We start from the raw sequence: 26,552 nt of genomic DNA on the forward strand, positions 1-26,552 counted from the left end.
CATTTTTCATTTAGAAGACATTTTATCTACAGCAGCTTAAAGTGCATTCAAGCAATGAATTTGAGGAATTGAGGAATAAAACCCATTACTACTGGCTATGCTGTAACAGTTCAATCACAGAATATGCAAATATGTACTGTATACACACATATATTGTTTGTTTGGCTACACTGATTCACATTGATTGTAATGGCAGTGCTGAAGGATCTCTGCAGCTGCAGTGCTGCCTGTGGCTGTGGTCTACACACACAGCTGCGGTCCTCTCTGCACTTCTGACTTGTGGTCTGGACAGTCGTTATGTAAGGCTTGAGTCAGTGAATTGGTGGTGAGCTCTCCTCGGGGAACATGAAGGTCTGTGTCAATAATGTTTACACACACTACACAAAGGATTTGAGGGCAAAGACTGTGAACAACTAGAGATTTAGACACAGAAAAAAGCTTGCCTTTGTTGCACAGAACCTTTTGACTTTGTCTTTAATAGCACACTGCAAACAGACAAGTAAAGAATGAAAGAGCCTGTGTACTGTTTGTGAACCCTTTGAAAATACCTGGATTTCTGCATCGATTATGATCTTAGTTGAACAAGACAAGCACTATATGTCTGTACTAATGACACACAAACAGTCATTCACAGTGAAGGTGAAAAAGCAAGTGAACCTTTGAATTTTGTATATGTTGTAGATCTACCTTCCCTCTCCACAAATCTGTTTTAGTTTATCACTATTTCTGGATTGCTTAGGTTAAAAACACTTCTTTTTCTTCTTTTTAGCCATTCTTTAGTTGATTTACTTGTGTGCTTTGGGTATTGTTGCATTACGCAAAATTCTAATCAGCATAAATATTAAGATATTAAAGTTTTATTATAATTTATAATAATATAACTGTATTTTTAAAGCTGGAATACACTAAATGATTTCTGACCTGATTTCCCCCTGATTTACAGTTTGGATAAGTCGATGCTAGTTGGTGAAAGCCAGAGCCAGTCTGCAGATTAGAGTTGACATATTTAATAGAAAATCTCTTAGTTAATGATGGTCACAGACTGAGCCGATTTTACACATATTGTTTGCCTTTGTCTCCTAGCAAGTTTGTTGTGATCGGAACAACTTAAAAGTCACAACAACAGGGAAGTCGTGGCCTAATGGTTAGAGAGACGGACTCACAATCGAAGGGTTGTGAGTTCGAGTCTCGGGCCGGCTGGAATTGTGGGTGGGGGGAGTGCAATGTACAGTTCTCTCTCCACCCTCAGTACTGCAACTTAGGTGCCCTTGAGCAAGGCATCAAACCCCCAAATGCTTCCTGGGCGCCACAGCATAAATGGCTGCCCACTGCTCCGGGTGTGTGTTCACAGTGTGTGTGTTCACTGCTGTGTGTGTGCACTTTGGATGGGTTAAATGCAGAGCACAAATTCTGAGTATGGGTCACCATACTTGGCTGAATGTCATGTCACTTTCACTCAAAAGTCTTTTAGTGTGTGATCCTCAGTCATTTAGTGAATGATGGACAGTTTTTCCTCTGTGTCTTTTATAAAGTCGGTAAGTGTATGATGCCTGTAACATTTTAAAACCTGTTCAGATTTTAAAGTGGTGCTATTATGCTTTTTCACTTTTTCAACTTTAGTTAGTCGCTGTTTGAGCATAAAAAAAGATCTTCAAAGTTCAAAGTCCAATTCAAAAGGAGATATTTTATTTAACAGAATTCACTTTTCAAAAACTACAACGAACAACTCGTTTGGACTACAATGCATATTTTCTGGGATTTGTGAAATCACAAATACAGTAGAATGGGTCGAGACCTGGTTGAGCTGCACTAGAGAAGGCAACGAGTGTTATCACTATGTGGGAGACAAGCTAGGTTTCCCAAGGCAGACTTTGAGTGGTTACAATCATCCAGGTTTAAATCAAGGTGAAATTAATTAGATTTTGATGCAATATTTACACTGAAGATCGCAGCAGGCGGTCATGGTAAGAGGCATGACATTTTCCGGCCAGGTGCCGAGTGCTGCCAATCACAACACACACTGGCCCAGGTAACCAATCACAACACATTTTGTATTTCAGAAGGCGGGCCTTCATTTGTTAAAGGAACCAATCAAGCCTTTCAAGCCAGACTGGAGGGAGATGTGTTGTAATAATATAAAATGTTGAAAATAATGTGTTTTTCGAACAGCCTAGTATGAGAGCATGTCCTAGTGCAACCCCAAAACAAAATCAAGACCTTGTAAAAGAGCATAATAGGAGCATAATACAAAGTTTGTTGTATAGTCCAGCCTTTAATTAAATAAATGCAAACATTTCAAAAAGTAAAAAATAAAATAAATTTAACGATATTGTTTTCTACAAAAGGTTTAAAATAAGACTTTTTTTTTTTTTTTTGTGAAGTGAGGTGGTCCCCAGCCTGAAAACGTTTGTGAACCAGCACGATAGTCAGATATCTTGATGCTGCTAGACTATTCAGCGCTTGGCTCTGAAACACTAATTTAGATCCCCCTTAAGACATTCATAGCACATACAGTACACACAAGCTTAAGACGTGAGATAAATGACTTCTGGTCTTCTCACGCTAGAGGGCTTCTCAGACAAATGTCCACCATATGTCCAGTTCTGTGCTCGTGAATTCAGACAGTTTAGATGTTTTGCCCACACTCAAGCCTTCCGCCATTAAGTTTGTTTGGATTAAGCCATTTGGCAAAGTGTTACTTTCTTTGTCACCAAGACCACATTGCCGGCTCCATGAATCAGCACTTATTGCTTGAGGATAAATGCTTCTATATTCAGTCCAACAACTGAGAGGAGAAGCTTTTAAAAGATACGCACCAAAACAGACCTTTCAGAAGTATCATTTTCCCTAGGTTAATTTCTGCAGCATTAAGTACACTTGAGAACTGTGAAAGATAGGTGACATGCCTAAAGCTTTTCTCTTATAATGTCTCTATTTCTCCACGGGTTTTCTCTAAAATAAAGCCATGTTTTCAGCTCTCATTGCAGCTGAGTAAACATAATCTCATTCCATATTTAATATATCAGGTCTTTAACTGTCCTTTGTCATCAAAGCTCCTGAATCTGAGGATCAGTGGTTATTTAGTTAACAGTGGTATCTTTTATACAATCACTGGTTTCTTTTCTACTTTACTCGAGACTAAAGGGATGTGACCCAATATCACGGTGAAAAGAGATCTGTGTTACAAACAGGAAGTCTGGTGCTTAATCCTGTTTGGGTTATTTCTTTCACTCCGTCTATTCCAGGATTGACCCTAATGCTGTCTTTATGTTCTGCTCCCACTTTCTGTCTAGATCTGACAAAACTAGGGCCGAAATAACTCCTTTTGCTGAACTAGTAGATCATTGTGCTGATAAGGACAAGGCTATAATTTCCCAGACAGTTCAAGTTTATTAACTCCATGAACTGGATCGCTTTATAAGCCGAATCCAAAACAACAAGCGCAAATATGTTTAATAATTTCTTATAAACAACAGGCAGTGGATTATAAAAGATAATTATTCTCTCTTTTATGATAATTTATACTATGTACTGAGGAAGCAACATAGTCAATGATCAAATATAATCAATCAAACAAATCAAAGACTTCTCATCTGTGAGTGAACCCAACAAGAACTAGAAGATCCAATATGATTCTAGCACTCCTGGATGCAGCATCTTTCCCTTAATGCAAACTGACCATAACAAGGTCTTGTTACGACCAGGACAAAATGGAAGTAGAGGAGGCTTTACAGTAGTTCTTGAAGTAAACCAAATAAGACGTGCTCTATGAGTCATACAGTGACACAGAGGTACTTTCGTGAGGATCATGTTGTCTTCCACAACAACAAAACATGAATCACTTAAGATCTGAAGGACCTGCTGAGCCAAAAGATGGTGGTCTGAAGACAAAAGGAGGCAAAGAGGATACAGGAAAATATGAAAATGCTACTTGAGGAAGGGAAGAAATGATAACAGCACAAGCATGATTGCAAACTTAGTCAGAACAACATGAAGGATGTGTGGAGTGGGATGAAAACCATCACCAACTGCAAACTGGCCAGTAGCCATGTATTAAAAGAAAGCTTGTTTCTCATCAAATTCGGTTTTCAGTTGCCCACCACAACCCTAGCATGCAGAGAGGACACTGAAGCCTCCATCCCACTCCTTCTGTCTCAGGCTGGCTATCTCTGCTGATCAATTGTGAAGGGAATTGAGGTAGCTCCACACAGCAGCACAGCCTGATATAATCAGCCTCGAGGAGCTCGAGACACAAGCTAACCAATTCTGCAGGCTTCTCAAACACCTGCTCTCTCTCCTTCAGTTAGATAAAGGTGCTTCAATTCAGCAGCTGACAAAGATGACATTCAGCCTCAGGGAATTTATAGGCTCTCAGATCAAGTTCTTTAAGGGGCTGGGCCCAAAATAGCTTGAAGCCCTGGTCATCTAAACTGGATTCATTGACACTTTATGGTCTCTGCATAGACCTACTTTTGCCCACTTCTGGCCTTTGGGTTTATCAGAATTAAATAATAATAATAATATTTTGGGTATTTCCCCTTGTGATGAAGAAAATAAATGTATAATTAATATATATATAATAATGAATTATTAATATATATATATATATATATATATATATATATAATGATAATCTTCTGTCATGCTTCAAAGTAGTACACTTATTTTGATGCGTTGACTAACATAATAAATCCCATGTAAAGTACTTGATTAAACTATAAAGTTAATATTTTTTAAATGTACGTAGCTAAATTGCAACTTTATCATAACAAATGTGCATGACACACCAGTTTCAATAGAAATTACATTAAATTATATGAGTATTATGAAATGAATCATAAAGACATTCTTAAGTCCAACTTAAGTGGGTCAAGAAAGCATTGCTAAGTTCAACTACCGGTAATTGCATTTTATATACAATTTAACTGTAAAAATTTTCATTTAATTGAAAAAATAAAAATTTTTAATGTTGTATCTAATAATAAGTGTATAAATACAAAATAAGTGTGTCCATAATATGTGCTGGAGTGTACTTCTTTGTCATAAGAGTCAGCACATGGATCCTACACACCATAAATATTTAGAGTTATGAAGTACTAAATGTGTTATGAAGTACTAAATACTGAATGTTAACACACAAGTGGACGAGAAAAGAAAAGAGGCAGGCAAAACATAAAAAAAATTGAAAAGCAGATTACTTTGATGTCATGAGCAGAAATGGGCTTTGAAAAGCAGATTTTAAAACTGTGGATTATTGAAAGGCAAAGGTGCTTAGAGGGAACGAGTGCAGTGCTGTCTTAATTTCACTGAACAGTCCCATATTAACAGATGGATCTGAGCAACATGGCTGTTTATTTGTAGTTTTTGATTTTTTTTTTGCTTACATGGTACACTAGGGCTTTAACTTTTTATTGCTTGGCTTTATTGTTGTTTTATATAGTTGTATGCTTTCATATTAAATATTGATATTGAACTATCACTGTTACAATTATCACTCTGGCAACTCTGACCATTAACATTTATTTTGAAGCCATATTCTAACAGATTGTGAGCTCAACAGAGAGCCAAAACTGTAGAAGTCAGACAAAGACAAATATGAAAGACAGTCTGTTTTGCCAAACATAATATTTTTATTTCTGTTGCTGTAAAAAGCAGCAGACAGCAACTAGTAAGCAACTAGACACTTGTGAAAAAAGAAGTGTGCTTACTAATATTTAAGTTTAAGTGTGTTAAAAAACATAAAAAACTAAAATCATGGATGTGTACACTTAAGTGGCCTTTTATTTCATTTATATTTGAAAATCTAGTAAAAAAAAAAAAAACTTTTATCAATTAAAAATATAATAATTTTATGCTAAAGTGTACTTTTTTACAGCTGCTACCTACACTGCTTGAGATATGAACAACATGCTCATGTTGCACTCAGAAGGCTTTACTCAGCCTACATATTTTGCTCATCACTAATTAGCATTTACATATTTAGTCTTTGATGGCTGTGTATATGAAATATGCATAAAGTTATCATGAATTTCTTTCCTTGATCTGCTGTAGGCTTTGACTGAGTCATCATGCTGATCTGCAAGTGTGACTGCTTGATTTGAAAAACAGGGAAGTGCAATAAATACAGACTGATGCACTAATAATTTCACCAATCTCAGCTATTAGCAATATTACTGACATACTAATACCACTCATTTATCATTTAGTTAATACTTTTACAAATAGGTGACTATAGAACATGTAGAAACAGATTGCCTGAAACAACATGTCATTTTAAAGGGCACAATACTGATTAAAATGCTGATGAATTTGCCACTGCTAAACTGTGGCGACAGACCATTGTCTTTATGAGTTAGCCATTTGTGTAATTAATTCAAGCAATTCTTTCAAAACACTGATTCATTCAGGAACATCATTTATAAAGGGGTAATTGAATTATTTGTTCAAGACACCGATTCATTCAAGAGCACTGCTGTGTTTTTTTCTCCCATGTTTGCAAGTACTTTTTCTGGCTAAGTAAAAATAGACAAAGCAAGTTGAAGCAAAATGTAGGTTATACAATATTAACTTTTTATTTGTTGAGCTACTGTATGAAAGCAGTATCATAATCATGTTTGTCTGAATATCACCATGGGTGTGTGATTTAGTATTGCTACTGTGATATTGCTTAAACATAATTTGATCACATATGATATTAGTTTATAATGTGTGTTGCTTTAGAATAGTCCAAGAGAGCCAGAGGTGTGTATGTGTATGCTTCTAATAGTGCAAAGAATGTGTAGAAAAAAAGGAATGGAAATAATAGCTCTGAGAAAAGTACAAGCATCAGCTGCCTGCTTTCGCCTCTGCAGAGACATTAAATGGACAGCAGAGCAGAATCAGCAGACAACCTCATCTAGCTTTGATATCTGTATGATGCCCTATTATAAGTCTACAGATGCTCAGAGTCCCTTCTGGGGTTGTAACAATAAACCAAAAGCTTCTGTTATAAATCTCACCACACAGGACACAAGATGTCAGAGATTTAGATCTATCTCAATCTGTTTACCAATCTTTTTCTCATTATTGCTTATTACATTGTGGGTCTGCTGGGGTTGTGGGATGCTGAGTGTCAAGAGAGCCAGAAGTAGGAGTTTTTTCAAATATTAGAGAGAAAAGAAACATATACAGTAAGAACCAAGTGCTAAAGCAAAGGCTCGGTGGGGTATTGATTCAGTGCTGACAGATGAAATTACAAGGTGATGAATTGTGTGTTTAAAGGTCATAGGGTCGCACGTCAATAAGCAGACGAATGCTAAGAAAATTAAAATGTACAACACTTTGCCAGGAAGCATGATTAATTAAACTAATACATCAGATTAAACTGGGCATGCTAAGAGGCAGGATTCCCTTGGCCCTTTAATGAGCATGCTCCCACATATAATTATGTTGGAGAAGGCAGGGAAGGTGACAGCACACTAAAGAAATTACAATACACACTACAATTTAGAAATACACACAATTAAAAACCATGCTGTATTTATAGGACACAGCAGAATTGCCCTTAACCTGTGAGGGTTTATGTTGCACTGCTCCAGAATTAAGTGATCAAAGGTTCCTGTGATAAAGGATGTGCAACCGAAAGCGGTAGTGTAAAAATAGACTCAGAACCGGGTTGTTGCTATGGAAGAGTATGTAGAAATGCTGGAATTCCTCACCCACACACACTGATACATAAAGAGTGCTACATGTCGATGCACTGTTTTTGTGGTTTTTGACAGTTGCACTAATTCACCCCCTTCCTGTTCTTTCCTTTTAGATAGACAGGGAAATGCAACAACTTGGTATAATTGGACTGTACACAGCACTTGTAGTTTGTGTGAGATGTGAAAAGTTGTTCTGCAAATACTGTGAGTCAAAGCTCTTATCCAAAAATAGAGAATTTTGATCTGAACATGCTTGTGGTGTAACTGATGATACAACTGCAGTCTCATTCTTTAGTATTACATGCAAATGTGATGACATTGATCTTACATGTAGGAAAATCCAGTGGGAATAATGTCTGACAAATTGCAAATAGATTATTATTATTTTTTTTTATGTTTGATGTTGCTTTTGATAAATGTAATGCATAATGTAACATATGTATATATATATATATATATATATATATTATGCATAATGTAATATATATATATATATATATATTTAAGATTAAGGACTTTTTGTGAAACATTTTGCTTTTAAAATATACATATATAAAATACTGTACCTTTTTTTATCTGATGTACACTTCTGTTCAGACTACTGTTACTACTCAGTCTGGGTTATGTAAGATTTTTATGTTTTTTAATTATGTGCTCTCTTATGCTCACCGAGGCTGCAAGGCTACAGTAATATTGTGAGATATTATTACAATTTAAAATAACCATTTTCTTCTTTAATATATTTTAAAATTTATTTTATTCTTGTGATGCAAAGCTGAATTTTCAGCATCATTACTCCAATCTTCAGAGTCATATGTTCCTTCAGAAATCATTCTTATAAGCTGATTTGCTGCTCAAGAAAAGTTTCTTATTATCATTGTTATTATCATTCCTTATTATCAACAGTGTTACTAGATCTTACTAGCCCTAAAACTTTGAACAGTAGTGTACAGTAGACCGCCTTTTCACAGTTAACACCTTTGTAAATTTATTCCAATAAACAAAGTTTCTTTGATGTATGTTCACAGGAGATGCAACATCCAAGGAGAGCAGCCCCTTTATCAACAGCAGCACCAGTGACGTAGAGAAAAGCCAGCAGTATGATGGGAAACACATGGCCCTGTTTGAGGTAGTGTTGCTAATGATTTTAAGCGGTTCTAGATGAATATGCTGTAGATTTACAAGTTTGTATGTGTGTGTTGTGTAGGAGGAGATGGACACCAGTCCCATGGTATCTTCTCTGCTGAGCAGCCTCGCCAACTACTCCAACCTGACGCAGGGCAGTAAAGAGCATGAGGAGGCAGAAAACAATGAGGAGGCGCGCAAGAAAACCGTGCAGGTGACAGATTCTATGCTATTATCTCTACATACTGCCAAGTCACTGCTCAGCCTTCTTCATGATCCTCAGTCTTCTGTGTGTTGGTGGATGCTAGCTAATCATCGACTGGGTGGATGTGAATCGACAAACAGCTAAAATGGCCATTTAATGAGGCTATATATTGAGCAACATGTTCCATGGTGTCCTGATCATTGATTGGTTGGTTGATTGACAGGCTCCGCGTATGGGCACCGTCATGGGCGTTTACCTGCCATGTATGCAGAACATCCTGGGGGTGATCCTGTTCCTCAGGATGACCTGGTTGGTGGGTGCTGGAGGTGTCCTGGGAACCTTCATCATCGTCTTCATGTGTTGCTCCACGGTCAGTCTCAGATGCACATTAACATATAGTGCTGTCAGTTGATAAAAAAAAAAAAAAAAATTAATTGCACATTGTTCTGAAATTAATCACTGTTAATCCCACCTAACATAAAAGTTTTTACATATACTTCTATATTCCAATAATTTCACATTCAGTCTTCAAATTAAAGTAGAAACAACATAAAGACAGTATATTTTTCACATTTGTTTTATAGCATCTTTTTTATGACTGAAGGCAAGTATCACTGATATCAATAATAGATCAATAACTAGATATCTCTTTTTTCCCCTAAATCTAAATAAACGCAATTCTTGTCAAGAAAAAAAGAGACGGAAGCAGCAGTTGTGAGTCGGGTGGCCAACCCTAGTTCCACCCCTGCGTTAATTGTGATAAATATTTTAATGCATTAAAAAATGAATCGCATGTGTTGACATGTTTATTTCAACAGCACTAGTACATGAACTAAAGAGGTCGTGGGTGGGGTCCGGTTTGACAGTAGGCAGGAAACACAAGCTCAAATACTCTACATATAGCCTTCAGATCTGAATAGAGAACAGAAAGGTCTGTTCAGGCCTGTAAAGCAGAATTCTTTATTACCGCTATGCAGTAAGAGCCCCAGAGACTCCCTCTCCAGAGCTTAGGGTTTCCATTCATCCCTCTGCACCTTTAACTGGAGATTGTTTACAATAATAGAATCACTTTGTTGTAAGTCACTTTGGTGAGTTGGTTTGTGAGCGTGCCAGATGGAGTTTCTGCCAGGAACATAAATGTAAATGCTTACATGAGGTGTTTGATTTCAGAGCTGTCAGTTTAGCACTTCGCTCCTGCTGCTGGTGATTCTTGTGATGTGTGTAGGGCCCTGTGAAATCCACTTTATTTTTTCCCACAGTTTTCTGGAATCTGTTTTAATAATTAGATTAAATACTTACAATCAGAAAGCATTTCTAAATAATTAAGCATGAAACTTATACAATACAACAGATAAGATTAAAAATTAATTTATCAGGGCCAATTAAATCGTTTTTTTTTTTTTATCTGTTTTATTTTTCTCAAATTATTTTAACAAACAAAAAGGCATGCATAATCAATTTAATTAATACAACTTTAATATTACAATATTAATATATTTTGTCACAATTTAAACTTTGAGTTTCTGTGTGTATCTGCCGATAGTTTTTAATCAAATGGAATTAATGGTGAAATGCTGTTGAAGTGACTCACAGAGCATCTCTGGAGGTGAAGCATGTTCATGTGTTCATGTCTTCATGTAATGGACTGCGGATGCTGATAACTTGTGTATGTGTAGTAGATTAAACTGCACCACTCATTCACACATAGGCACACAGAACATTCATATTTTAAATAACAGTCTTCTTGCAGTTTAACATTCACAAGACACTATTCCATATAGTGTTTGGTTTATGTACTTTTTAGATTTTTTTTTATCCAAGACATTCCATGTTAAGCCATTTTTTGACTCACTTCTGTACAAGTATTCCACATCATGAAAATCATAGGGCCCTTTGTGCTATACTATGTATGCTCATGTCACATATTAGTGAATATTTGCTGCAGTATTTTGTTAGAGAGGGAGTTTCAGCAGTGTTATGTAAGTGAATGTGCAGTGTGGCCCCACTCTGAGCTCTTTTCCCTCCTGTCATATCTGTTTTAATATTGTTTGATATAAAAAAGCAGAAAGCTGTCCCTTCAGATTCTACCACCATAAATCCTCTATCATGCCCTTCTGACCCTGCCAAATCCCAGAAAATACACACACTCACAAAAAAATTCTGACAATCCACACTCACTAGTTATAGTCACAAGGTTTGTTTCCGTTTGTTTATTTGTTTGTCTTGTTATATATTCATATGCAGTGTTGGTAAGAATAAGAGCCTTCTTTCAAAAGGTATGTAGGTTTGGTAGTGTATATAGGTTGCATGAAGACATAATAATATTTTTTTTTCCAATTATGACTGTTACCAAATAGGTTTCTGAAATTTCTGAAATAGCCCCACCCCAAACTCATGCCTATTGGTTGAGGCTGTGTTAACATCCATTGTATTTGCAGAGCTTTTTTGTTTTGAAATAGTTTGTGTCAGATTAATTATTTATTTTAGATATCTTTTATTTTAGATATTCTTTATTTTATCTAAAGATATTTTTCCCAAATAATATCAATGTATGTGACTCGTATCATTTTAAGTTGAAATTACACAATAATGGTACAATTAAGATGTTTTCTTAAGACCAGTGAGTCAGCTAAATGGCTGCAAAAACCACCCCCTCATCCACACAATGTCTTAATGTACTCAAGGTTTCTTTCCTAATAAATGCGTTTTTCTTTCACGAGTCACTGAAGTTCTTAATAGGGGCCTCTTGTCTCTGACACTCACTGTCCCTACTGTATTGATCTTTATTTACTCTATTTCCAGACTATGCTGACTGCTATCTCAATGAGTGCTATTGCCACCAATGGAGTTGTGCCAGGTGAGCAGAATTCAGCATGTTTGTGTTTGTGTGCAGATGCCCAGAGGACGGCTGTCCTGTTGTTCTTCATGGACAGTTAGCTACAGTGCACAGTAAAGCTCCCTACTGTGCTGAGATCAGCTCTGCACTCATAACTGTGATTGATTCATGTCTGTGTCTGTGTTTATTTGAAAATAAAAAGTATAGATGTGCCTATTGTGTCAGATTGCATCTCAAGTAAAGGAAAATATAATGACGGTGTAAAAATATCTTCTATTTAACTCTTTAGATGTTCTGTATATGCTTAATGGCAAACTCATTTGTGTATACTTCCAGCTGGAGGGTCATACTACATGATCTCTCGTTCACTGGGGCCAGAGTTTGGTGGAGCTGTTGGTATATGTTTCTATCTGGGCACCACTTTTGCAGGAGCCATGTACATCCTGGGCTGCATCGAAATCCTGCTGGTACGTTCATTGCTTTTTGCCTTATTTTAATTTCTTTAAACTAATAGTTTATATAGAATACATTTTAAAGCAAAATTAGCTGAAAAGTCTTTACTACTATGATCCAAATGTAATTATTTAGCGTCAGTGTTATTTTAGAATCATTTAAATACTAAAAGTTTCTATTGATATGTTATTTTATTTATAGTTTTTATTATTTTGATCGTTTTTTATTTTCTGTTTTAATTTTACGGTTTTTGTAATTTAGCTGTGTTTTTGGTATTTTTTTATGTCTATATAATAATGTAATATGATATAATATAATTCGTTTTTTATAATTTAGCTGTGTTATGCCATTTTAATTTTTATATGTCTATATAATAATATAATTTAATATAATATAATTTGTATTCATTTTTATTTCAAAAACTAAAACTAAATAAAAATGAAAAATGCTGCTTTTATATATATATATATATATATATATAAAACATTTTTTTTTAAGTAAACGTTTTTATTAGTGTTTTTCTTTATGTTTTATGTTTTTATTATTATTATTAAGTAACAAAGTGTTTATTAGTTTCAGGTAACTACAATAGCTCTGTAAAGCATTTATTTTATGAAATTTAACAACTGTATGGACATACTGTATGTAAAATATTTTTATTATTTTTATTACATTTATTAATTTTAATTTATACTCTGAAGAAGCATTGTTCATAGTTTTTATATTTATACAGTACATTTACACAACGTTAAATGGATAGTTCATCAATGAAAATTCTGTCTTCTTTAATTCACCTCATGTCATTCCAAACCTGTGGTTGTGTGTGTAACCAAACAGATGCTGATAGCCACTGACTTACACAGAATGAAAAAAATAAAAAATAAAATTCTATGGAGGTCTTCAGGAACCAGAAACTGTTTAGTTACCAACAATATACCTGCAGAATACCATTACAATACCAGCAGAATATCTTCTTTTATTTAAAAAAGGAAAAAAAGAAACGAAACTCACAGGTTTGGAACAACTTAACGGCTAGTAAATGATTAATTCAGCTATCCCTTTATCTGTTGGAGACTTCTTCACTATTTTATTCCTTTCCCTTGATTTTTTTCTAGATCTATATCGTGCCAGCAGCTGCCGTTTTCAAGATGGAGGGTCTGGAGGGAGCAGAGGCCGAGGCAGCGCTGCTGAATAACATGCGTGTGTATGGTACCATCGTGCTCTCCTTCATGGCTGTAGTTGTCTTTGTCGGTGTGAAGTATGTCAACAAGTTGGCCCTGGTGTTCCTCGCCTGCGTCATTCTCTCCATTCTCGCTGTCTATGCTGGGGTTATCAAGACTTCTTTTGACCCACCTTTCTTTCCGTAAGTAGAATTTTTTTGTGAACAGAATATTTTATTTGGGAACAGAATACATTTCAGGAGGACGACTATAATTATACAGCTCTTATACTGTGTAGGGTGTGTTTGCTCGGGAACCGAACTCTTGTGTCAAAGGGATTTGACATTTGTGCCAAGACCATAGAGCAGGGCAATGCCACGGTCACCACCAAGCTTTGGAGAGCCTTCTGTGACTCTGAGTTCCTGAACGCCACCTGCGATGAGTACTTCACCGACAACAACGTCACTCAGATCCAGGGAATCCCTGGAATCACCAGTGGCATCCTGGCAGGTGAGAAAACGCCAACATCTTCATCTAAACAGCATTTTTAATATTATAGTAATACAGCACCTTAAAATATGCTCTTTACCTTACATATGATGAGTATGAATTTGTAGTAAGTATATCATTTTGTATATATGTATTTAAATAATGTATATTATTAATATTATAATGATTTATACATATATAAATATCATTGTTTTCTTCACAGAAAACCTCTTTAGCACCTTTATGGAGAAAAATACAATCTTAGAGAAGCGAGGTGTACCAGCAGTGCTCGACCCTGAAGCCCCAGTAACCAACTCTAACCGATACGTCCTGGCTGATATCACCAGCTTCTTCACCCTGCTGGTTGGCATCTACTTCCCCTCCGTCACAGGTCACTACAACACCTTGATAACTAAAAGGGAAATTATTAATTATTCGAATTTACTTTATTTCATTTTTTCAGGCTATTTTTTATTTCCTTGTTAATTAGAATCCTACCTATGATATTTCTTTTCATTTTTTTTTTCAATTCAGTAAAACCTGCAAAAATGGATTTGATTTGTATTTTTGTTATAATGATATTTCAATCATGACAACTCTCTGAAGATTTTTTTTGTATGATGAGGGATATGACAATGTTAATGTATTTGGTCTTTGTGGAGTAGATCTGCTATGCTGCTGCTGAATTTATGCTGCTGTTGGTTATTGCTGTGGTTGTAGATTATTGCTGCTGCTGCAAGCAAGTACAGGAACAGTGCCATGAGTATTTAAGACATACTGCTGCTGCACAAATAGCATATAAAATAACCCATAGCAGATATATACAGGTGGAGCTGGGGAAGGTGTAGGGTTTCAGAGAAATCTCTAGTGAATGCTAGCCAGTCATATAAAAGCAAGGCAGTTAGCTCATTGGCTGCATATGCAACATGAACGAATCAGCTTGTGCCAAGTCGTTTAACTCTCTGAATATCATCAGTTATGTTAACAACCCGTCAGCTTGCGCCATCAACAGTTTCATGACTGAACTATATATTTGTTCCCCTCAGTCTAGGCAAAACCTGACCCACAATCACCAGTGTTTCCAGATATAATGTGTGTGTGTGTGTGTGTGTGTGTGTGTCGCAGGTATCATGGCTGGTTCCAACCGTTCTGGTGACCTGCAGGACGCTCAGAAATCCATCCCTGTTGGTACAATCCTTGCCATCACAACCACCTCCTTCATCTGTATCCTTTTTTTCTGAAGGCAATAAACTGCTCCAGCTTTGCATAAATAAATGACTTTCACACAATGCAGAACTGCACCTCATGAAATGTACAGGATACAATGTAATCGGATAGCTAAAATAGGGTGAATGCCTTTTTGCTGCTTTGCGTCGTTCTCCTAAATTTTTGCTCTCGTAGACATGTCTAGTGTGATTCTGTTCGGAGCCTGTGTGGACGGAGTCGTTCTGAGGGACAAGTGAGTCAGTAGTTTGATAAACATTGGATTCAGTAGCCTTCAGTTTAATAAAAAACTTAAATGGATAATTTACAGCTTAATTATTAATATTTTGAATTACATTTTATTTTTTATGTTGATAGATAGATAGATAGATAGATAGATAGATAGATAGATAGATAGTTAACAATAATAACAGTTAATATTTAATATTTAATAAGAGTTATTGGCAATTCTATTTAGATTTAATCATTTTGTTATATGCTTTAGTAATTTTTTTTAGTTTTCTTAAAATATTTCTATTCAGCTTTATTTTTATTTTAGTTTTAGTTTTAGCAACTTTAGTATTTAAACGTAAACTTTTTTATTTCATTTAATTGGCGAGGCCATATTTCTAGCTTTCATTTAATATTCAAATATTTTTATTTTATTTCAGCTTTATTTCAATTAAGTTTTTGTGGTGCTATTACAATGTAAGCAATAACAACACTGTTCTGAACACACAGATTTGGGGAAGGTGTCAACGGTAACTTGGTTATTGGCACCTTGGCATGGCCCTCGCCCTGGGTCATTGTGTTTGGCTCGTTCTTCTCCACCTGTGGGGCAGGGCTTCAGAGTTTGACAGGAGCGCCCCGCCTCCTGCAGGCCATCGCCCGAGACAGCATCATTCCTTTCCTCAGGGTACATCTATTTGCCCTCTGCTTATCTCTCTGTTGATGCTTCGATACTTGATCATACTAAGTGGTACTTCTGTATTTGACAGGTGTTTGGTCATGGCAAAGCTAACGGTGAACCTACATGGGCTCTTCTCCTGACGGCCTGCATCTGTGAGACTGGCATTCTCATCGCCTCCCTGGATGCAGTCGCACCCATTCTCTCCATGTAAGCAGCACTCCCCAAAAATACACAGCACCATGGGCAGAGAATACACAGGAGATGTGGGGTACATGTTTCCCCCAATTTTAGTAAAACACAAATTCATCTCCTGCAATTTTTCATGCAAGTGTGTTCACATCTAGATTTAAGAGACAGGGTAGTTCATCTTATAGCACATCAATTTGGATAGGTTTTATTCATATCCAAAATGAGTGATCACTACTTTCGTACTTTCATTTATACTCGAAATCAGAGGGTGTTCTCATGCAGAAAGTCCAAAAGGACTGATAGAAGTACTTACTACAGTACATGCCAGGAAATTCCTAATATGGACACAGTCAATGGGCTATAGCTGTAACTAAGCTTTTGGTCTTCTAAGATTGCTACAATATATCGTTTGTGTGTGTTTTTCATGTCATCTCCAGGTAATAAATAAATAAATTAGGCCTATATGAATGATGCAGATCTAACTTGATTACAGTAAAGAAACTGCAAAGTATATTTTCTACCTCATTCTGTGATGAAAATGAAAAAAGTCAATCATTAAACTAAAAAAATATATATAATTCTATATATACTAATTATTGGTTATTGTCCAGTAGTGTTTTTTTTGTTGGTCAAAATAAATAAGTAAATACTATACAATATATTACATTTGACATTTCTGTCTCCTTCTCTTCTGAAATGATGGCTTCACCCCTGCACAGCACACCTCATTCTTTATTAGTCCTCGAGAAACAACAGCAATAAACTGTCTCTAATTTTTCACTATTGCTGTAATAAAACTTCTTTAATATGCTGAATAGCCTCTTTTCCAAAAGCCTGTACTTCAGTAATTCCTAAACTTATTTACAGGTATATAGCACAATAAAATACCATTAATTCAGCACTTTGTATTCACTAACACTACATTACCTCTCATAACCTTTGTAGATATGCATTATAAATGTACCGCTGATAAAAGTATGGACTTTGTCATGCTTTGGGGTTTTTTTCTCCCCACTTTAAAGCCACGGTGCATTAATTTGTCATTTTTTCGCTGATCAGCAAAAAAGACTCTTTGAATTCAAACAAATCTGAGATCTGACAGAAGTCTGACAAAGTGGTCTGATATAACTGTGAGCTTAAAATCCAGAATAACTGAATTCATAAATATTCAACACCTTTAATATGACACATAAGTTATCACTAATGCAGCCCATTGGTTTTTAAAGCCAGGTTAGTTCAATGGAGATCACTTGTGTGTAGTCAAGAGACTTTAATTAAGGTCTCAACCTCTGGCATGAGTCAGTTAGTCTCAGCTGGTAGACCCCATAACTACATGATACGGCTGCAAAAAGCATCATAATTATAATATATAATATCATATATATTATTTCAGAATATTTTCTTTATATTATTATTCTTATTATTTTAAAACTGTTGTTTTTTTAATTTGGAAACAAAAATTGTATTGTACTGTAATTGTACTCCTGACCCCTATACTGAATGCTTATCAAATACTCATGCAAACTAGTAGTTTGTGTTTAGTAACTAAGAGTTGGTCAATTTGTTTTCAGTTTAATATAATTTATTATGTAAATATAAATAAATAAATAAATAAATAAACTGGTGCTCTGTTTTCTCCTGCAGGTTCTTCCTCATGTGCTACATGTTTGTAAATCTGGCCTGTGCACTGCAGACGCTCCTCAGGACCCCGAACTGGAGACCACGCTTTAAGTTCTACCACTGGTACAAACACACACAAACACCTGCTCCCTTAGGCTTGTGTCACTGACAGAAAGTGTGTCTGCTCAGAAAATTACTGCTTTGAGAGGATGAAAGTCTTTTGTAACCTTTAACATTAAAGTGAAGGCTACAGACATCACACCACATAATTAAGTTCTTCTTCCAGCGCTAGGATTACAGTCACCTGTGGCGGTTTTCATTATTGTTATAAAAACAGCTGACACCGAAATCACAGCAGTTGTTAACTGGACAAATGAGCATGAGTTGAACTGTAACGTCTCTCCAGGGCTTTGTCACTCTTGGGCATGAGCTTGTGTCTTACTCTGATGTTCCTCTGCTCCTGGTACTACGCCATTGTTGCCATGGTAATCGCCAGCTGCATCTACAAATACATCGAATTCTGCGGGTAAGCAAACCGAAATGAGTCTCAGGAGGAGGAAACAACGGGGGAAAAAACATAATGAGTTTCGCACTAAATAGATCAATCGCACTCTTAGCAGAAAATCCTTTATTTTGTCTGTACAGTGTACAGCTTTTAGTTATTTTATTATTATTGTTTTTGCTAAAAGAAAAACATTAATTATTATTTATTAATAATTATTTTAAAAAATTAATTTCAGGATTCTTTGATGAATAAAAATCTTTTGTGACATAAACATAACATAAATAAATAACTTTACTGTCACTTTTAATAATAATTCAATGCATCCTTGCCAAATAAAATAAGTAATATATATATATGTATGTAAATATATACCCCAACTAATGGAAATACTAAATAATTGTAAGTAATCTCATGATTTCATATTTCAAAAAACTAAATAAAATATAAATATCATCAGATTTGTAATATGTAAAAGTTATACCTGATCCTGGTCTTTGTAGGGCAGAGAAGGAGTGGGGCGATGGGATTCGTGGGATTTCTCTGAGTGCCGCCCGCTATGCTCTGATGAGGCTGGAGGAAGGTCCTCCTCACACTAAAAACTGGAGGTTAGAGACTGATCAGTAATATGCCTCTTCACACAACAAACAAGCAGTTAAGTATTACATGCACTACATGTTTAAAATGTTCTCACTCTTCCAGGCCCCAGATTCTGGTGCTTATGAGTTTGGATGGCGAGCAGAGCGTAGAGCAGCCTCGACTGCTGTCTCTGACCAGTCAGCTGAAGGCAGGCAAAGGCTTGACCATCGTGGGAGCGTGTGTGGAGGGCACCTACTTAAACAACCAGCCACAGGCGCAGACAGCAGACCAAGTATGCAATACGCAAACACACACACACACACACACAGAGGATCAAAGCTGAGCTCCTGCAGAAACGAGACACTAATAAGCTCTATCTCTCTCAGTCCCTACGGAAGCTGATGGAGGTTGAGAAGGTGAAGGGATTCAGTCAGGTAGTGATCTCTTCTAACCTGCGGGACGCTACCTCACACCTGATCCAGGCTGGGGGTCTCGGTGGCCTCCGTCACAATACGGTTCTGGTCAGCTTCCCTAAGAACTGGAGACAGGCTGAGGAGCGCCACCGCTGTAGGAACTTCATTGGTAAGACAAGACTAGACATGGAAGTAATTATGTGATGTTAGTTTGGACAGTGCAACAAAGATAGCATATTGCTGATATTGATATAAAGATATTGCTGGTTGATGAACTTTTTACCCATGTTTTCATGACTTTTGGATCAGCTTTACTGCTTGATGTCCCTATGTTATCAAGCAGTAAAGTGACTCTTAAACAAAAGATTGCAAACTGCATGTCATGAGCAATGATAAAGAGTGATAAAGAGTGCATCGATATCTACACAGATTAATATTAACTACAAACGTGTATGACTTTATTTAGGTTGATGTAGTGATGCTAATTTATATATTTTTTTATATTAAAAACAGCCGTTTTAGATATTTAGAGATTACCATTTTATGTCTGTGTACTGTGTTCTTACACATGAGCAGCTCATGGTCGCAGTTAGATTGTTTTCCCAGTGTAGCTCTATGTATGACCTTAAAAACTAATGTCTTTGAGTTTATTGGTGTGCATTTTTGTTTTTTTCCCCACAGAGGTTGTTAGGGAGACCACTGCAGCTCACCTGGCCCTGCTGGTGACGAAGAACATCTCTGCATATCCATCAAACGGAGAGCGTTTCACTGAGGGCCACATCGACGTGTGGTGGATTGTCCATGACGGAGGCTTGCTCATGCTCCTTCCCTTCCTCCTGCGCCAGCACAAGGTACAGCCGGCAGAGTGATCAGATCAATGCTGGAGAAAATATTTTATCATTGATGGTAGATAAAAATAAGTGCAAAAATACATTACATTTTTTCTAGTCTTTGTGCTGTATTTGTTGTATTTGTTTTTCTGTTATTTTCGGGAGCTACAGGGACAATGATAAAGAAAAATACATCAGGCCTGAATGGTATTTTCTTCTCCTCTTACCTCTGTATGAAGTAGTGTTTATAAGTAGTATTTAAATGCTTAGTTTACAGCGGTAGCCAAAGAAACTCTGTATTGTTGTTGTTCCATAAGCACCAACTGCAGACAGTGAATTTGCATCTCGCTCAGCTCGTCTTTTGTTTTATGTTTAATTTCACAAAGCTAAAGTCAGACCATTCTGTTCTTGCTTTAAATCTTTAAAATATACAATCTAATGCAACGTGAGTGTAGCATCCTTGTTTGGTTTTTGATTCAAATGCAGTGGATGTCCCTAATTTCAATTGGCTGTGGATATTTTTGTTTAAAGCCAGTTTGCTTGTTATAGAGCACATAGTATCAATTTGCTTATAAACAATTAATAAGGGAATCTAAATCAGACATGGAAAATCATGATCGGTGCATCATTAATTAAAATACTACATAAAAGTTCTGAAATTGGAAATACAAATATAAATTGTCTTTTTAAATTATTATTATTAATTCTTCAATAGGTAGATCTTGTCTTTCATAAAGGTCAAGTTCAGGTATCTTGGGCTTTAAAAGGTTGGTGACCACTGATTTTAAAAAAACTGTGTTTTAATATATTCTAAAATTATTTATCCATGTGATGACTTAAATAAGTTACTGCCTAGGGTGCTCACTAAGCATTGAGACTGACATCACATTCAGTTCAAGCTTTTGAATGAGATATTAACTACTGACTTGATTATTGTACTGGACAATCATTTTGCTTTAACTGTAGGTGTGGAGGAAGTGCAAGATACGCATCTTCACTGTGGCTCAGATGGATGACAACAGCATTCAGATGAAGAAAGACCTGATGACGTTCCTCTATCATCTGCGATTTGATGCTGAGGTGGAGGTGGTTGAAATGGTGAGAAACAAACACTCACTGCCTTCACACACACACACACACACACAGGCACACAAACACATCCTTCTAACCTGTTCTTTCATTTACTTCAAGCACGACAGCGACATCTCGGCCTACACCTACGAAAAGACCCTGGTGATGGAGCAGCGGTCGCAGATCCTCAAAGAGATGCATCTGACCAAGAACGAGCGTGAGAGAGAGGTATTGTGGGAAATTATGACAGAATTCTCATTTTTGGGTAACCTGTCCCTTTAAAGTCATTTTCTGTGTAAGTTGCGTGTTCTGTACATTGGTATTATATTTTAAATGTATATTAAATGCAGTCAGATTAATGTTAGAGTGCTTTTATGACCTGCTTAAATAGCACCTAATTACATCTTTTTATGTCTTTTCATAATTACTTCAAAATTGTCTTTGAAATATGATGTACTGACAAGCATTTATAGTAACTAAAATATGCTTTAATGTCAATTCTATTGAAAAATGTATGTGATGTATTTCAATATATTTGTTAAAATACATTTGTAATAAAGTTGCCTTTGCATTTAGTACATTTAAAATACATTGTTTAAGTTTAATTTAACATGTTTCAAAATCTATTTCAAAGTAAATCTCTTAATGTGACATCATTACACTTGACATTTGATTATTATATTATTAGATCTGAAATTATATTAAGTACACCTAAAATAGTACCTAAATGTGTCAATAATCTATATAATCTATCTATCTATATATATTCACTGTTAAGTTCTTTAACACAAGGTTTATTCTAATAAACAACATTTATGTTGTTAATGTTGTTGAAGTCAGAAGTTTACTGAAAAAAAATACTTCTGACATCATGTTGATCCAAACCTGTGACTTTCTTTCGTATGTGGAACATAACATAATAACATAACGTAATAGTTATTATTTGTAGATAAAGAAGAAACACTACCAGACCGATCAAACTAGAGGACTGTAATTGTTACATAAAGAGATGAACAGTTGTGACAGATCATTATTATAGTATAAATCTGATTTGACTGCTTGAATCAGTCTAACAGCGCTGATGTTGTCTCTTCAGATTCAGAGCATCACAGACGTGTCCCGTGGCTCAATACGGCGTAAGCATCCTTCAAACCTGCACCCCCAGAGGAGCATCGCTGAGGAGTCGGTGGGAGGAAGCAGCGAAGAGAAACCTGAGGAGGAGGTAGCTGCTGTCTCTCAGCTTGTTCTTTATGCTATTATCCATCGAGTGAGAAAGTGTGATTTTGTGCTTGTTTTTTCATCTGAGCTAATCACGCCCTTCCTCCTTCTGGCCGATTAGGTGATAGCACGGACATATCAGCCGTGATGATAGCATCTCTTTATCACTTTCTATTTTTGCAGTTCTCTCTCTTCTCTGCTAGAAAATCATTCTCTTCTTGATAACACGCTGGCAGTGCATCCCTTCCCCCTCGATTTCTCTGTTTTTCTTTATCCTCTTGAAATAAGTATTTACCAGAAAAACAACAATTCTCACTTCTTAATTTTTTTTTATCCCTGTCTACCCTCTCATTCTTTTTACCTTTCTCTTAGTCTGTCCGTTTTTCCCGTCCTCGACAGGTTCAGCTCATTCAGGGCAAAAATGCCACCCCCACCCCCACTAGCCCCGCCTCCCCTATTGCCCCCACACCAGCAGCCGTGAGCCCCGGAGAGGAGGTGCAGATGACCTGGACGGATGATATAGAGAAGCCCAATAACCCAGCTGTGGCCAACCCTGAAAGCATTAAGGATATGTTCAACATGAAACCGTGAGTCAATATGATGCCGGGCTCTACTAAGCATGTTTTGTGTCTGGTGAATACAAAAACTTTAACAAATCAATCAAAAATTAGATTTAAGTTATTAAGGAAATGTTCAGTCACTCATTGTATTATTCTAGTAGTTGAAGGTGAGATGTTAGTCATAAAGATGCGTTGACAGAATTGAACAACAACAAAACAATAGGCCAGTGCTGATAGAGATATTTTGCTTATTAATCATTTGACCATGGAACAGCAGATCATTGTATTGACTCTTCAGTTTAACAAAGTTTAACTACAGCCCCACAAAGATGTGCAAGAGCTATTTTCAATGTCATTTAGGTATTTCCACTGAGCATTGCTCATTGATCAAAGTATCGATCAGTTAGTTGGATGTATAACAAGCTTACAATGAAAGACATAATAAAAGAAAATAGTAATAATGTTTTTTATCATAAATACAATGTATAATAATGTATGATAATTTTAACAATTATGTATTTAATAATTTATTTAAATAACAATTATACATCATATTCAATTTTATATATATATATATATATATATATATATATATATATAATTAAAACAAAAGTTAATAAATTAAAATATATTATGCAACAACAACAAAAAACATTCCCAATGTTAATGTGATTATATAGCTTTTTTATTTTTTGCATATGTGCAGCAAACATCAGTAATGCAAGTTAAACTATTTTGAAACAGGAACACTTTCGTCATTATTAGAATAAGTTTATTGTAGCACTTGCATTCATTTTAGTTGATTAGGTCACTTTAGATAAACAAATTAGCAGTGAGAATGACACAAAAGCTAAATATATTAGTCTAACAAACCATCCAACATGCCGATGGTTTTAACTTGATCAGTGATTGCCTGAGATATTGCTGTACAAAATTTTGGTGCATCCCTATACTTTAAAGTTACCGGCAAAGTCACTGAGATGCGGTCGAATTTGTACCCTTCCTCTGTTTACTATGTTGTTCACTGTTACTTTCCTTTGCTTATGCCTCAGGGAATGGGAGAACCTGTGAGTACACTTTTAAAATAATAGTAATAATACTTAATTTCATATTTTTTTGATTATTTTAAGAAATTAAGCACTTAATTATCACATAGGAATGAACACTTCATATCTCTCCGAGAAGTAAAAATAAGTTAAATAATAAATTATAAAGAAACCTCATATTTGGTGTTTTGTACAGGAATCAGTCCAATGTCAGACGCATGCACCACGCGCAGGAACTCAATGGGGTCATTGTAAAGAAGTCAAAAGAAGCTAAACTAGTCCTCCTGAACATGCCGGGACCACCTAAGAACCGCAATGGAGAAGAGAACTGTATCCTTTTTTCTTCTAAAAATCTGTGACTTCATACTTTCTGACAGTGAATTTATGTCCTGCTCTCTTGTAAATGTAAAAGTTTGCCTCTTAAAGGTACAGGTTGTAGGTCCTGCCACTAGAGTGCGCACTATCAAAACAATAACAATTGTTTGGTTTGATGAGGCTAAGAAGGAGTGTGGAATGATGGGATGTGTTGACTTCTACCCAACCGGTGACGGCCATCAATCACTCTGAAAGATAAATCATGGATTTAACGCGAGTTCAACGATTTGCGCGAGTAGATTAAATACTAAGTCAATGCAAAGACGCGATCAGACTATGGATCAGGCGCGTCCTCGCATGGGTCTAGAGACGCGATGCCCTGCGTTTGGCATGTATGCCCCATAATACTAATCTTGTTGATCGTTATGATAGCATACTTTTTCTGTAAAGATACAAATCAAAACAACTCACCTGTCGAGTAAAACACAAGCGAGATCGGCATCTCTTTCTAGTTGAAGTTTGTGGCGAAGCTACTTCCGCATTTGTCCATGACACTGTTGTCATGTGGTTTCTACGTCAGTAAAGGCTTGAACAAAGGGTAACTAACGTCATTGATAGAAAACTGCACTGCCCCGTGTCACTGTTTAGAATGGGAATTTTCTCAAGATTTACAAGTAGTTGAAAACATTAGAGATATTGTTAGTAATCAGCTGAACGAAATATATAACACTAGCCTAGTGGTTTTGGGATATTTTACTGCAAATATCTTAGAAATTGTACCTTTAACTGCAGTCACACAGACATGGAGTTCCTCGAGGTTTTGACTGAGGGTCTCAACAGGGTCCTCCTCGTGCGTGGAGGTGGACGTGAGGTCATCACCATCTACTCTTGAGGGGCTCAGCTCAACCACCAAATATTCCTCACCCCTCGTCCCTCACTGCATAGACGGAACGTCCCAGTAACCCCGACCTACACCATGAGCAATAACGCCCCAGCACATGACTTTGCACTACATAGTCTAAAAAGACACCATCTTAGTAGATGTCACTTATTCCACATGATTACGTTTTATCCCTCTCTATCTTCCTTCTATTGGTTCAATTCTCACCTCAGAAACTCAACAGTGTACATCTCGCACAGATCAGTAAACGACTGAGTTAGTCTTTATTACTAGATTCTGACTAATTTCCAAAAGCCCATGTTCTCCAGTGGCACCTGACCAAATACTCTGATCCATCTACTCTTTATTTAATATTATATACTGTATCATAACAAAACACTTTTAAGGGGACGTGACACTAGATTTTTAGCATGCAAAAGACCTTTAATTTTGATGGGCACTTCAAAACAGTCAATATTAAATGTTAAAATGTGGCATTTATTCATTTGTTTAGTGACCATTGCAAACCATCCAGCTGTTTTAAAGTTCGTTTTTTATCTAACCTTGCATTTCACCGCCTTTCAAAAGTTTGGGGACAGTAAGATTTAAAAATGTTTTTGAAGTACGTCTTTTATGCTCAACAAGGCTGCGTTCATTAGATTAAAAAACACAGTAGTATTGCTATTTAAAATGACAGTTTTCTGCTTTCATATATTTTAAAATTAAATTTACTAAAATGTATTCCTGTGATCAAAGCTGAATTTTCAGCATCATTACTCCAGTCTTCAGTGTCACATGATCCTTCAGAAATCATGCTAAAATGTTGATTTGCTGCTCAAGAAACATTTCTTATTATTATCAATGTTAAAAACTGTTGTACTGCTTAATATTTTTTTTCAGGACTAATTGATGAATATAAAGTTTCAAAAGAACAGCATTTATTTAAAAAAAAATTATTTATTTTATTGTTGTGTTAACTATTTAAAAGTCACTTTTGACAATTATAATGTGTCCTTGCTAAAAAAAAAAAAAAAAAAAAAACCTTCATAAAAATTCTTACCAACCCCAAACCTTTGAATAATGATGAAAAATCCCAACATTCAGAGATTCATCCATGTTTAAACATCAGTATGATATTCAAATCCACTTTTGGTCAAACATTTTATAGCTATTTGAATAGGCAGCTCAAAGTCTGCCAAATTTTCAGTATGCAGCAAAGCATTGTCTGCATTCTTCCTGTTTGTTTGCATAAGAATGGAAGCA

At 36.0% G+C, this 26,552-nt stretch overlaps 1 protein-coding gene across 2 annotated transcripts in view; it reads left to right on the forward strand.

Annotated features, from left to right (window-relative positions):
- LOC132115455 (solute carrier family 12 member 5-like) overlaps positions 1 to 26,179 on the forward strand; it is a 39,234-nt gene extending 13,055 nt beyond the window's left edge. The window contains exons 2-26 of one of the 2 annotated variants that reach the window (XM_059523941.1): positions 8,714 to 8,814; positions 8,893 to 9,024; positions 9,239 to 9,385; positions 11,818 to 11,872; positions 12,188 to 12,318; positions 13,420 to 13,667; positions 13,763 to 13,974; positions 14,177 to 14,344; positions 15,079 to 15,177; positions 15,355 to 15,412; positions 15,898 to 16,072; positions 16,155 to 16,273; positions 17,900 to 17,998; positions 18,282 to 18,401; positions 18,881 to 18,985; positions 19,080 to 19,248; positions 19,343 to 19,538; positions 20,051 to 20,220; positions 21,166 to 21,297; positions 21,391 to 21,498; positions 22,367 to 22,492; positions 22,861 to 23,075; positions 24,101 to 24,115; positions 24,291 to 24,424; positions 25,210 to 26,179. In XM_059523941.1, the coding sequence (XP_059379924.1) occupies positions 8,714 to 8,814; positions 8,893 to 9,024; positions 9,239 to 9,385; positions 11,818 to 11,872; positions 12,188 to 12,318; positions 13,420 to 13,667; positions 13,763 to 13,974; positions 14,177 to 14,344; positions 15,079 to 15,177; positions 15,355 to 15,412; positions 15,898 to 16,072; positions 16,155 to 16,273; positions 17,900 to 17,998; positions 18,282 to 18,401; positions 18,881 to 18,985; positions 19,080 to 19,248; positions 19,343 to 19,538; positions 20,051 to 20,220; positions 21,166 to 21,297; positions 21,391 to 21,498; positions 22,367 to 22,492; positions 22,861 to 23,075; positions 24,101 to 24,115; positions 24,291 to 24,424; positions 25,210 to 25,301 (3,326 nt within the window). In that variant the 3' untranslated portion in view covers positions 25,302 to 26,179. The remainder of the gene's footprint in view (positions 1 to 8,713; positions 8,815 to 8,892; positions 9,025 to 9,238; positions 9,386 to 11,817; positions 11,873 to 12,187; positions 12,319 to 13,419; positions 13,668 to 13,762; positions 13,975 to 14,176; positions 14,345 to 15,078; positions 15,178 to 15,354; positions 15,413 to 15,897; positions 16,073 to 16,154; positions 16,274 to 17,899; positions 17,999 to 18,281; positions 18,402 to 18,880; positions 18,986 to 19,079; positions 19,249 to 19,342; positions 19,539 to 20,050; positions 20,221 to 21,165; positions 21,298 to 21,390; positions 21,499 to 22,366; positions 22,493 to 22,860; positions 23,076 to 24,100; positions 24,116 to 24,290; positions 24,425 to 25,209) is intronic. The other variant, XM_059523942.1, reaches the window with a different exon arrangement.
- Positions 26,180 to 26,552: the final 373 nt, after the last annotated feature.

Source organism: Carassius carassius, chromosome 34 (genome assembly GCF_963082965.1).
Source record: "Carassius carassius chromosome 34, fCarCar2.1, whole genome shotgun sequence".
NCBI lineage: Eukaryota > Metazoa > Chordata > Actinopteri > Cypriniformes > Cyprinidae > Carassius > Carassius carassius.